Source organism: Nicotiana attenuata, unplaced genomic scaffold (assembly GCF_001879085.1).
Source record: "Nicotiana attenuata strain UT unplaced genomic scaffold, NIATTr2, whole genome shotgun sequence".
Lineage (NCBI taxonomy): Eukaryota > Viridiplantae > Streptophyta > Magnoliopsida > Solanales > Solanaceae > Nicotiana > Nicotiana attenuata.
The window spans coordinates 203680-218138 of record NW_017670632.1 but is presented as its reverse complement, the minus strand read 5'-3'; the positions used below and the strand labels follow the sequence as shown (position 1 = coordinate 218138).

The 14459-nt window shown below is 34.6% G+C and overlaps 1 protein-coding gene across 1 annotated transcript; it reads left to right on the top strand.

Annotated features, from left to right (window-relative positions):
* Nucleotides 1-6187: 6187 nt before the first annotated feature.
* On the top strand, nt 6188-13733 carry LOC109241710 (thylakoid membrane protein slr0575-like; the record flags this gene model as incomplete). Its single annotated transcript, XM_019408477.1, is given in 9 exon segments — nt 6188-6578; nt 7983-8029; nt 10238-10340; nt 10525-10611; nt 11253-11336; nt 12541-12594; nt 13178-13258; nt 13341-13386; nt 13467-13733. Coding segments are annotated over 9 exon segments (852 nt in total). The 3' UTR covers nt 13526-13733.
* Nucleotides 13734-14459: the final 726 nt, after the last annotated feature.

The following is a 14459-nucleotide window of genomic DNA, read 5'->3' as shown; positions in this document are numbered from 1 at the left end:
TCTTCGCGTTCGCGAACAAGATCACGCGTTCGCGAAGCCCCAGATTTTCCTCCTTCGCGTTTGCATACCATATCTCGCGATCGCGTAAGCTTATTGTCCTCACCCATAGCGTTCGCATAAGCCCTCACGCGTTCGCGTAGGCCAAATCTTGGACCCCCAATATTTTCCTCTTCGCGTTCGCACTCTCCCTCTCCTGAACGCGATGGCTTGTCAGCTCCTACCCTTCGCGAACGCAACCCTCCTGTTGCGAACACGAAGGGCAATTTTGCCCAGTTATATTTTTAAGTTTCAGAACAGTGTAATCGCGAAATTTTCATAAAAACATCCGAGTTTCTTCTTCTCCAAGGTCCTTAGGCATCCATTGAAGCTTCCTTTCATCGAGACCTCTTGGGTTAGTAAATCCCAACTCGTTTCTTCATTTTCCATCAATATTTATTGAATTCCTAAGCCTAAAACATGTAATTTAGGGTAGAAATTGGGGGAAATGGGTAGAACTAGGGCTGTTTACTTTTTCTTGATTTAGACCTCGTTTTGGGATCGAATTTGAGAATAAATTATATATTCGGGCTCGTGGGTGAATGGGTGATTTGATTTTTGTCCGAACCTCGTGTTTTGACCAAGCGGGCCCGTGGTCGATTTTGGGATTTTGGGAAGAATGCTGGAAAGCTATAATTAGGCATTGGGTTTGATTTGTTTAGCCTATATTGATGTTATGAAGTCATTATTGTATAGATTTGATTGATTTGGAGCCGAATTCGAGAGGGACAGCGGTTGTTGTGGATTGACTTGGCCGTGGAAGTTGAGGTAAGTGTTTGGTCTAACCTTAGTTTGAGGGAATATGTGTTGAGTCTTATTTGGTACTTGCTAAATGTCGAGTGCGATGTATAGGCATGGTGACGAGTATCTATACATTGGTGTCTAGCATGACCGTGAGTCTTCATATTGCGAATATTTGATTTTGTTGTATCTCCCATGCTTAATTGATGACTTCTATATGATATAAAGAGCATGTGAAAGAAATTGTGATCTAAGAACTTCGAGGAGCATTGGCTCGAGTTGTGAAGTGAATTGTGAAGTAAAAGTGAGAAAGAGAAGAGATCATTATGTTGCCCCTTTGCCGGGCTATTGTTGAGTTGTGGTTCCCTTGCATTGTGTTCTTAATTGATACGGATGTTTAGGTTGATGATTCTTTGTGTTGGGTAAGTATTATGGTTAAAGCTGAGGTGGTTAGGTGTTGTAACAAGTTTGGTTATAGTTGAGGTAGTTAGGTGTTGTAACATGTTTGGTTATAGTTGAGGTAGTTAGGTTTTGTAACAAGTTTGGTTATAGTTGAGGTAGTTAGGTGTTGTAACAAGTTTGGTTATAGCTGTTTCTCCCTTGCCGGGACGTAATTACCTATGCTGTCGAATTCATTGCCGGGATAGTGTAGACCTTATTGATCCCTTGTCGGGACTCTTGTTATGGTTGTTGTTAATATTATATGTGGGTCGGGTTGCACGCAGCAATAATATTATATGTGGGTCGGGTTGCACGCCGCAACAATACTATATGTGGGTCGGTTGCACGCTGCAACAATGATATTTGTGGATCGGGTTGCACGCCGCAACAATGCTAAATGATATGGATCGGGTTGCACGCCGCAACAGTGTTGTTAGATATTGGGATCGGGTTGCGCGCCGCAACAATTATTGATACAAGTATGTTTATTTTGGATATTAGTTTCTTTTGTTCGCTGGAAATTCTAAACAGCCCTTAGACTGTTACTCTAGATTTACTGTTAATACTAGTATACCTCCGCAGCATGTTTCCCCCTCCATCTTTACTTGTTTATTCCTGCTTTACTTTNTGGAGTCGAATTCGAGAGGAAAGCGGTTGTGTGGATTGACTTGGCTGTGGAAGTTTGAGGTAAGTGTTTGGTCTAACCTTAGCTTGAGGTAATAGGTGTTGAGTTTTATTTGCTACTTGCTAAATGTCGAGTTCGATGTATAGGCATAGTGACGAGTATCTATACATTGGTGTCTAGCATGACCGTGAGTCTTTATATTGCAAATATTTGATTTTGTTGTATCTCCCATGCTTAATTGATGACTTCTATATGATATAAAGAGCATGTGAAAGAAATTGTGATCTATGAACTTCGAGGAGCATTGGCTCGAATTGTGAAGTGAATTGTGAAGTAAAAGTGAGAAAGAGAAGAGATCATTATGTTGCCCCTTTGCCGGGCTATTGTTGAGTTGTGGTTCCCTTGCATTGCGTTCTTAATTGATACGGACGTTTAGGTTGATGATTCTTTGTGTTGGGTAAGTATTATGGTTATAGCTGAGGTGGTTAGGTGTTGTAACAAGTTTGGTTATAGTTGAGGTAGTTAGGTGTTGTAACATGTTTGGTTATAGTTGAGGTAATTAGGTGTTGTAACATGTTTGGTTATAGTTGAGGTAGTTAGGTGTTGTAACATGTTTGGTTATAGTTGAGGTAGTTAGGTTTTGTAACAAGTTTGGTTATAGCTGTTTCTCCCTTGCCGGGACGTAATTATCTATGCTGTCGAATTCATTGCCGGGGTAGTGTAGACCTTATTGATCCCTTGTCGGGACTCTTGTTATGGTTGTTGTTAATATTATTTGTGGATCGGGTTGCACGCCGCAACAATGCTAAATGATATGGATCGGGTTGTACGCCGCAACAATACTATATGTGGGTCGGGTTGCACGCCGCAACAATACTATATGTGGGTCGGGTTGCATTCCGCAACAATATTATATGTGGATCGGGTTGCACGCTGCAACAATGATATTTGTGGATCGGGTTGCACGCCGCAACAATGCTAAATGATATGGATCGGGTTGCACGCCGCAACAGTGTAGTTATATATTGGGATCGGGTTGCGCGCCGCAACAATCATTGATACAAGTGTGTTTATTTTGGGATATTAGTTTCTTTTGTTCGTTGTAAATTCTAAGCTGCCCTTAGACCGTTACTCTGGATTTACTGTTAATACTGGTATACCCCCGCAGCATGTTTCCCCCTCCCACCTTTACTTGTTTATTCCTGCTTTACTTTCGATGTATATTATATAACTGCACAGGTTTAATTGGTAGTCCATTCGTAGCCTCGTCACTACTTCGCCGAGGTTAGGCTGGGCACTTACCAGCACATAGGGTCGGTTGTGCTGATACTACTCTCTGTGCTCTTTTGCACAGATCCAGGTATTGGACAGCATCAGTAGTTGGAGGGCTTCCTTCAGTCCACCCGGAGACCCAAGGTAGACCTGCAGGCGTTCGCGGGCCCTGGCGTCTCCCTCTATTTTCATTCACAGTTTCATTATCTTTTGTTCAGAAACAGTTTATTGTATTTTTCTTCAGACCTTGTATGTAGTAAATCTTAGATAGTCTGTGACACTGTGACACCAGTTCTTGGGTAGAGGCATATGTTGTATTTCCGCATTTTTATTCAGTTTTTTTAATTTAAGACTTCCGCTTAATTATTTAAATTCCATCGTTTGCATGCGATTGCTGATATTTGTTAAAAGAGGTAATGTGTTAATGAAAAAGGTAATTAAGATTTGGCTTGCCTAGCTCCCACTAGTAGGCGCCATCACGACTCCCGAGGGTGGGAATTCCGGGTCGTGACAAATAGAGTTGTAACCTACAATGTTTATCGATAAATCCTTTTTTCTTTATAGTTATTTGTGATTGCAGTTTTAGTTTTCTCTGCATAAATTCGTTGCAAACAAGGGTCTACGGAGCGTAAAAGGTACGCAGTCCTTATCCCTACCTTTAAGAAGACAGAGAGGTTGTCCGGTAGACTCTCGACTCAGAAAGATAAATGGAAGGGCAATAACAAGCCAACCAAATCTGTCACCAAAGTGAAAATACTAATAGAACTAACACTAATTAAGGGAATGTAAACAGAAAACCGAAACAAATAAGCAAAATGGTTTACTTGAATCGTGAAGATAGTGATTAAATCATTATGTGCGACTGTTTTTAATCCAACTTGACATTAAACCCCCTGAAAAAGCTACACATCTTTTCCCAACTGAGATGAAGATAAATTGTATAGACAAAAATTTGGTCCAAAATATTTATTGCATAAGAAAATCAATTTATTAGCCAATTCTTTTTTAAAAAAAAGAATTACTTGCGAAAAGGCACTCCATTATTAATTACTCATTTAAGTAAGAGATAAGAAAATTTTAGTGAAATATTCTCTCCGATCCATTTTAATTAATTTTTTGTCCTTTTTTTTTGTGATACACAATATTTGATATTTTTAAATATTAAGAAGGAATTAACTTTTTTTTACAAAGTTGCTCTTGGAATAAAGAGTTTATGAGTTTTTGTTATATTTTTTAATGAACAAAATAAGGTTAATATAATCAATTTTATTGTTAATTAATGCTAAAATATAAATTTTTTAATGTGTGAAAACAACTAAAAAAATCAATTAAAATGGACCGGAGGAAGTATCCTTTTATGATTAACTAGTTTTAGTGTACGTGCGTTGCACGTGTACATCGCGTCAATTAGTATGAAACGTGTATAAAAGAACAAATTATTGAAAAATAGCAATTGATGTTAACCTAAATGCGATATTTGTTCAAATGATTAAAATAAATGTTATCACCAATAATTGAATTCAATATCTTCATATATTATATATGAAGATGATGAATTTAGTTGAATTAGTTATATAGTATTTGGAGTTTTGAGATTTTATTAATTATTATATAGATATATGCTATGTAGTTATATCTCAGGCAACAACTCTTTTATTAATGTTATATTCATAATATCATAATACAAGAAAATAATAAATTAATTATTACTTAATTAATTGTTAATTTTGGGCAAACAGGTTTTTTCAACCAACTAAGCACACAGTCTTTCAGTTGGTATAGATGAAGTATAAAAACTTTATGATAATTATCGTGTAATGAATATATTAGTTTTCTGTTTTATTTGACAATACAAAAATAAAATCTAATTTTTATTTATCAAGATTCTAAAATAAATTTTTATGTAGAAAATTGAGGTTAAATTACTTTATAGCAAATGATATTAAAAGTTTAAAAATGTGTTCTGCTCTTTTCTCTTTCTTTCTTTTCTTGGGTTTAGTTTACATTACTTTTTTTAAATTTAAATATCTATATGTATGTTTTTAGCATGTGAAATCTGTTTTTTGTAACTTAAGTATATAGAATTATTATTTGTTCATTTAAAGGTCATCAAAAGTATAAATACAATAAGTGAACCTCTTCTTATGTAAAAATATTGGCTAAATATGATAAGTGAACCTCTTCTTATGCAAATATATTGGCTAGGGTACTCATATTGGTCTAAGTCTAAATTCCTTCTATATATATTCATCGAAGACCAAATAAAAGTTAACACTATCTTAAAACTCATTTCGAATAAACTCTGCCATTGACAATTTTGCAATTTTAAAATCAAGTTCATTAAGACAATTTTTCAAATTTATAGTTATTTCAAAGTGTTTGCAACAAATTTATTTGTGATACAAAAATAAATTGCAACCACAATAAAAATATGAAGAAACATAGTTTTATTGATAAAATGATGCGGGTACAATTCTGTTTCTCCCTTGATTCTTCTCTCCTGATTATCTCCGTGATTCGAGGGCTGGAGCAGCGTGTCTCTCGAACGTAGGATGATGAAGACCTCCTTGGATTTATTTGATATCCATGAAGTATGTTGTGGATTTTCTTGAAGTATTTGATTATCAAGAATTATCCGGCCACCTCTTTATCTCTTTATGAATATCCCGTGAGTTTATGGGATTTCTGAGATGATCTCCATTTTTTGAGATTTTTTTAAAGGATTATGTAACCATTTTTATAGGAGTGACCTAGGGTTTAGGTAGAGTAGTCTCCAAGCAACACTGACAGAATCCTAGAACTTCAAGAGGTCTTGTAGTATCTTGAATTTAGGATTTAGCTTAATCCATTAAAATTTCGATGTCTACAAATGCCCCCTACTTCAAAGTTTGTCGGGGTGTAGGCTTGCGAAATTTAAAGACAAGACTTGAAGTACTCGACCATAAAACCGCTGCTTTTGAAACTTGGAGTTTTCAATTTACAGGAGGAAGAGATGAAGGGCAGGACTGGTCCCACTGGGCGTGCCAATTTGTTTGCAACAAATTTATTTGTGATACAAAAATAAATTGCAANCTTGTCACAAACATTTGGCGCTAGCTTTTTCTCTAGTATCAGTTACAGCCTCTTCTTCTCCTCCAACTCATAATATCCTCTACCCAAAATTGTAGCAGCCATGGGAGCTGGAGGAACCCTCTTCTGTTCTCAGAGTTGGAGTTTTGTAGTTTGTAATTACACTCAAAAAATTCATGCCCAAAATAATCGAGCTTTGGCATTGAAATCAGTACTTGTACACAAATTGACCAATTTTACTAATCAAGATTCAATTTTGAGAAAACCCCAGAATCTTCCTGTTCTTCGACTTAAGGTTGTTACTAGAGCTGCTGATTCCTCACAGCCATCTTCCTCTGCTATTACTTCCTCCGACAAATCTATTGTCCCCGATAAAGAGTTTTCACTTGCCAAGGTACTTTCCTTTTCTTTTCGTTGAATTTAACATTTACTCCATACCTTCCAAAAAGATTGTCTTAGCTTGATTTGGCATAAACTTTAATAAAGAAGATATGTGGTCTTCAATAAATCATAACAATTGTGTGGCCGTAAACTTCTGAAACTTATGGTCTTAAAGTCATAGCATTTGTTTGGCTATAAATTCTTTCTATTAAGGAAAATAATGAAAGGTATTAATCTTTCTGAAATGGACTAATAAAGAAATAGTGTCAACCTTTTTGAACAGAGATAGTATATGCTAACACTGTAAAATGCTTTTTTAAAACTATTAAGCTATTTTAACCTGTTGTTATTTTTTATTTTACTAATTTTGGACGTTTACCTACAGTTATCTTTTAGTTAGGTAATTTGATAGTGTAAAAATTACTGTTAGTTAAATTAAGTTAATATATTTTAATTGCTTTCATAGAAGACCTAAATGAAGCAAAATGATTATTGAAGATTCATATAGCGAGCCCATCTAGTTTGGAATCAAAACATAGTTGTTGATATTGTAATGTGTTTCTTTTCAGACAAATTTAGCCCGCTAAGTTAACCGGAGACCGAATTTTGAATAGTGAAATAAAAAAAAGGCCATTTGTGCAAATGCCCATTTCAATTTATCTGATGTTCTTTCTATAATGGGAAGTTCCAAATATTTGTTACTGTTCCGATGATAATACTACTCTACAACTTCCAATGATTTACTATTCAAATTTTATATTGTATTAGGATGTTTTCTCTATCAAATTAACAATTATTCAGTTAATATTTTCTTCCACTGCCACTAAGATATATTGCAAGTTACATTAACTAAGAGAGCATATTGATTAATAAAACATTAAGAAGGAATATGCCAGAGAGTAGCGATGGGAAATTAGAAATGTAGTGCAAAAGAACTCTAGATTTTTCGTTTAGAAATCTAAAACTTCTCTTGTGTTAGAAATTTAATAGTTTGACTTTTGAGCCTGGTATGATATTCATATACTTGAATTGTCGTTTCTTCAATTCCTTTACCTACATTACTGTTGTTATTTTTATTTATACATCAATATAAATTATCTTCTATTGTTCATGATGTGTTACTCTTTACTATAATGCACAATTTTGTTCTAGTTTTTGACTTAAAGCCTATCTGAACTTGGACTTCTGTTTTCTTTTCGCCATTGACATCATTAAGAAAGACTGCATATCATTGTGTCCTCAATTTTTTGGGTCTTATAATATTGGATTATCATTTGATTTAGCGAGAAACTCCATTTTGACGAAAATGGACATACCACCTAAATATGCTTATAGGCTCTTAATGTCTCCTTCTTCCCTAGAATCTACTGGTCCTGAAGAAATTATCGATGATGTTTTGTGGATGCTGTAATTTGAGGTTTCTTTTGGTGTTATTGGACTTGGCCTTGGTGTTTCACTTCTCTCGTGAGTGTATTTAATTGATCATACCTTATAATAGTGGCTTCATGGTTATCTAAATTGACAAAGAGACACTTCTGTGGAACACAACATTCTCTACTGTCCTAAGTTTTTGTGTGCAAATCCTTTGACATTCAACAACACTTTTAACAACTATAGTTTGCATATATGTGCATATCACTTGGCAATAGCAATGAACGAGAGTCAAATTCTCTTTCTTCTTATTGTAAATGTTAAAAGAAGGTAGAAATTTTAGCAATCAATGATTATGAATAACAAACACATGTAATAAGTATGTGTTACTCTTGTTGGTTTCATGTTGTTGAGTTTGCTTCGTTCTTAACTTTCTTTTGATATTTTTAATAAATAACATTCTCTCTAATTTGATTACAAAGGAAATGATGATGTCTCAAAATCAATTTTGGAGGATAACTATTAAGCAGTGGCGGATCCAGGATTCCGAGCAAGGGAGTTCACTATTTTTAAGAAGTGAACATTAAATTTCATCGAATGAGTTCATCGAAATTTGTTGAATCCAAATGTAATGTCAAATGGGTTCATAAAATAAATAAATCTAAATAGGAACTAAACTATCGTAGAAACTCATGCTAATGATATGTTGGATTAAAATTAATACATTGGTTTGTTTTGAAGTAATTCTTTTTACAAAAAAGAAAATACTAGTAAAAAAGGGGTATTATAAGGAAGAAAAGGCAAAAAAAAATCATGTATAGTAAATAATAAACAAAAAATGAGCAAAAGATAATTGTGAAAACAACTATTTTAATAATTAAATAAGACAAAGAAGTTGAAGGCAAACAATAGGAGTCTTATTTGCCTCACCTTCCGCGTAATGTACTGTTCAAGCAGTGGAAAGAAAAAATAATTGCAGTGTGTGAGAAGTAGGATCGAACTTGGGCCCTTAAAGAAAGTAAGAAGAAATAACTGCAGTGTATGGGAAGTAGGATAGAACTTGGGCCCTCAAAAGAAAGTAAGAAAAAATAACTGCAGTGTATGGGAAGTAGTAACGAACTTGGACCCTTAAAAAAAGTTTGAACCTTCTTGACCACTAAGCTAAGCTTTAGACTTGTGTCAAAGGGATGCAACATCTTATATATATCAATAAAAATTAAATTTAACCCTATATACACAATGTAATTTTCCGGCGAAGGGGGTTGGGATGAACACCCTTCCATCTCCTAAATCCACCCCTGCTATTAAGTAGTTTAGAATTAGATTAAAAAGAGTATATATATTGAGTGAACTGTATCTTTTTTGTATTAGTTGACCTAAGCCGCACCCTTACTGCTGGGGTGGGGCTCGGCCTCTGAACCGTACGTGGGATGAGTTTTTGCCTCATACAGCTCGGGCCGAAGACCGGGGAAAGTTTAGAAGAGATGGGAAACCTAGCAGCTGCCGGTCGGGGCGGGGATAAGCTTGCTTCTTCACAAGCCTATCCCCCCAAAAAAACCGACCCTGTAGCGCTAGCGCTTCGCGTTCTTTCTATTCCATTCCATTCCATTCCGGGATAGGCGTTAGTATCCTCTTTGAGCAGTTTCCTTAAATCAAGAGCTCTACTTTTATACATACATATCTAGGCTTTTATATTTGTGCCGTCCGTTAGATTCTTTGACGAGGTGGATGTTTTTGTGCCAGCACACCTCCTGTTAAGGCTATTTTTGAACTCTGTAATGTATGAAAGACTGATTAGACTATGTATTTAGTTGGTCCAATTGATTAAATAATCAGCTTGAAGCATAGATCACTTGATTGTTACCATGTCACATTTGGGTCGACCTACCTTTTATTCTAGAGTGTTAAAGAAGTTGTTTTTCCCCCTGAAAATAGCAAAAGGATTTCAGTCAAATTCATACAAACTAAAGATGATACTACTTCTACATTACTTCAAGTTGGAGCGACATCTTTCAACCAACTCCTCCACTATTTTATTCTCCAAACTGATATTCTGAACACTTTGCTACAAAATTACATATGATAAGTAGTATAAATATAGATTTGAGTTTCTTCAGTGCCCCACACTCCTTCCAATTTTTGGTTTTTTGTTTTTTTCTCTTCTTTTGGATTGTCATAGCAAAGAAAAGAGATCATTGAAGGTCACTATTCCTCTCATGCTTTCTCACTTTAGAGTTTAGACACAATGAAGTTGGCATTAAGGTTACCTTGACTCTTCTATTGTTTCATTATACTTTTCAGGTATGGATTTGGAGCATATTTTAACATCCTTCCTGGTTCTGAGTGGTCGGCATTGATGTTGACATATGGTTTCCCACTTACTATAATCGGCATGGCTCTTAAGGTTATCTAGTTCTCCTTTTCTTGACTTGTTTGCTTGTATGGAGTTATAAGGCCTAGGCTTTTAATATTGAACAACCGTGTTTCGAAGTCTATGTTCTATCAACGGTATCTTTAGTTGGTCGCCTTGATGATTCTGGTGTAGAAATCTATTTCGTCCAGAAAACTTACTCTCCATTACTTTTCAGTATGCAGAGCTCAAACCTGTGCCATGCATAACGTACTCAGATGCTCAACTACTACGGGAAAAATGTGCTACTCCAATCCTGAAGCAGGTAATGCTCTTTTGTTGACTACCGGAAATGCCCTTCTGTCACTTGATGCTTTTCTTAAAGCATGTTAATCCATGCCAAGAAGCTCCAATCTTTTTTGCGAAGTCGTGTAATTTTAGTATCGTTAATCTGCCAAAAGTTTGTGATACTCGGAAATCAAAGATAATAGTCTCTTATCAAGTTAAACATCCTCATTTCCTTTTTCAACAGCCCGGCAGTAATGTTTAGTAATGGGCAAAATACAATTTTGTTGAACCTTAGGCTGCACAATAATTACATGGAGGCCATCTTTACTCCTCTTAATACAATTATTTTCTCTGTTAAGACCAATTTTAACACTAAATAATATATATGTGCTATTCCTATCTTAAAAACCATGACCCACAAACTTGGACGTACGTATTGAGATACATTGAGTAACTTGTTGCATATCACTGGGTCAAGTCAAGCTTTTATAATTCCTGATATGATTCTTCTACTAAGATAAATATGAAGACAAAATGCCATTGTTTCCTAATATTGGTGATTTGCTATTATTACTTCTTTTGACTCTACTCCCGGATTTCATTTCAGTTATTTCATGTTCAGTATGGATACATTCTCATATTACTGACTAACTAGTAATAGGATTTTCTTTCTGTAAGGTCAGGAGCGATGTGATAAGATACCGTTATGGGGATGAGCAGCATTTGGATGAGGCATTGAAGCGTATTTTCCAATTTGGACTGGTAAGTTCCCTTAATTTTGTGTTTTACAAACTGATTTTTTAATATTCAGATTAAGTTTGGCAGATTTTTGGAATGGAGATTTAACTTGAGGAGTATGAGAAATTTTCCAAAGAGGCTGTCAATTTCATGGCTGTGGATCTCATAAAAAAAATGAAGTACCAAAAAAAAAAAAGAAAAAAGAAAAGAGAAATATAAAAAGAGCATGAAAAGATGGAGAGATTAAATGAGAAGCAAACACCGTGGATTTTCTGGTGAAAATATATGATAGGTCCCTTTCTAATTACTTTTGAGTCTTTGGATGATGGGAGCTTTATAACTCAATGGAAAATAATACTCCTAGCAAAAGGGAGTCTAACGTTGATGTTTCATCTCCCCCTCAGAACTTATCAATCTCACACGTGCTTCTCCTATAGGGGAAACTTATGCCCACACCAAGGAAATGTTAAAGATATAAATATTTCTATTTGCATTCTACTAGCTATTTACATAACTGAATTATTTTCATCATGCCATGCAGCTTGAGCTGTGAACTTTCTCGTGGCTATTTTATATTAGCAAGAATAGATACCCTGTTCTTTATGTATAAGTTTTAATCTCTAAGAATCTGCGAAATGCAGAAACTTTGTGTGCAGACGACATTCTTTATCCTTTTGAAAGATTCTTTAGAAACTTTTTACCGTATAGTGAGCCGGCAAATGCACACTCTTGCAAGCTCATCAATTGATGGAATTTAGAGAAATAAGTTATCTCAATACCAGTTGCGATGATGTCATCTTCCTATCGTATTCAATTTTCAGGAATAATATTACGATGGTTTAACCATCGACTCAAAGCCTGTAAAAGAGTAAATTATGTATCTGTTTACTCAAGTTTGAAAAATCATCGAGTGCATCCTCAAACTTCACTCCGTGAACTTTTTCCTTCTTTCTGTTGGTTTGTGCATGAGCTTGTCTTCCATCTACTCTTACCTTCTCGCAGCTTCATATCTCCCTCGCATATCACCATTTGTGCTCCAATTCTGAAAGCGATGTACTTTTTAAGTGGAATAGACACGAAATATCTTTGGGAACTAGAATGAAATCCACTTATCAAAAACTTGTATTATGTCTTTAATATATTCAATCTATTGACCTTAGGTCTCAGACATCAAGTGTTTCTCTTGATAAAATTTTCTGATTACTCCTCTTTTCTCTTTTCATTGCAGGGTGGAGGAATACCACGTAGAAGTGCTCCCGTCTTACAAATGATTCGAGAAGAAGTATGCTCCCTCAACTTAATTATGTTTCTAATCAATTATTTGCTTCCTCTATGAAATGATATGCTGAATAGTTCCTTTATCTATGTTGCATACTTTCTGCTTTTTTCTTTTTGAATATTGCTTTTGTCCCCTACTAGACTATCTGTATTCTCTAAATTTTATGAATTATTCTCCCCCCCAAGTATGAAGTCTCTGTGGATCCTACAATTCCACTCGGTTTGGACCTTGGCAGATTCTTTTCTTTTTTTCTAGTGGATAATGAGTCTGCATCTCTACCCTACTCCACTTAAATACCATGCTTTTGTCCGTGATAGAGTTTGGACTTGTGACGTGCGGCTAACCCACACATCACTCATTTTATTCTTACCACTAGACCAAAGCCCCGAGGGCTCAGTTGCTACTTGGCTTTCGCTAAAAATGTTTGTGGATTTTGGTCACTGTCCTGAGGAGCCATCACCTAAACAAACTTAAGTAAATTGTGTCGCCTGCAAACGGCCTTACGCTTATTGAGTATTGTCGAGCTCGTTTTCCTTTGAATTTTAGTTTCAGCAGCTAATTTTATTTGGTATTTCCTCTAATTCAGGTGACTGAGGATGGTAAATACTGTCTAGTGCTAGTCTTTGAGGCAAAAGCTCTGCAGTTATCAGATCTTGAAAAACGACAGGTGAGATGATGATACTGTAAATACCTCCATCTCATCCATATGGTTTCAAAAGTTATATTCTAATCTGCTTAAATCTTGGTAGGCAAAATTTGCTTCCTTTTTTGGACCAGGAATATCGGCTGAAATTGGTTAGTTCTGAAATTTGATCTTTCTGTTGAACTTATATGACTTCTAAATTGCACTGGTCTTCATAACTTTGTTTCTGCAGCAAAGGGAGAGAAAGATGCACTATATGAAGTACGGCTAATTTCCAACACAACATTGTAGATTTTGAGAAATTTTTGTAACTGGGGGTATAGTCTGTTGTTATATAATTCATTCTGCCACATAAATATATTGGTATTTCTTCAAAATTGCACTGTACATTGTTGAAACCATAGGAATATATAGAATGATGGGAAATTAAAACCCCATATTGTGCCACATTGTATGAGACCTGTTTTTATTTACCTGTGCGTATCTGTATTTTTTTGAAGATGTGGTTGATATAATCTATATATATATATATATATATATATCTATATATATTTTATTTATTTATTATTATAANGGTAAAATTTTTGATGCAACACAAATGTTTATTGTGAACATAAATATCTAGTGTGAGCAACGTCAGAAGATTTTCCTAAAAATAATAGAATTCTATCTAGATTACCCTATCATATTTTCGTTGTAATTCTTTTGCTTTTTTGTTGTCTAATGAACTTGATGTTAACAAAGAAGTCATGGTGAATCAGTAGAGAACATAACTTAACTTGAGATAAAATGTAATTTCAGAATCATATAATTTTTTTGTATTTGTTACAAAGTTTCTCTTAATTATAAATGGAGAAAAAATAAAAAATCAAAATTTTCTCCATAAAGAAAAAAATGAAGGATTAAAGTTATTTAAATTTGAGTGAGAAAGTTTTTCTGTTTATTATGAGAAGAAAAAGGTCATGTTATGGATAAGGCCACATAATTCAGGACTAATAGATTTAAAAAAATAGAAATTTTTAATAATAAAAAAATATTAGAGCTAAAGAGAGGATATTTATACAACGAATTAGTTTATAAATATAATTAAAGTAAATATACAATACTTACAAATATTATTCTTAAATTTAAATAATTTAAGAATTTCGAGCAATACTTTTAATAAGTATTAAAGAATAATAATATTAAATAAAGTGGTAAGTTAATAAAAATTCACGTGAAAACA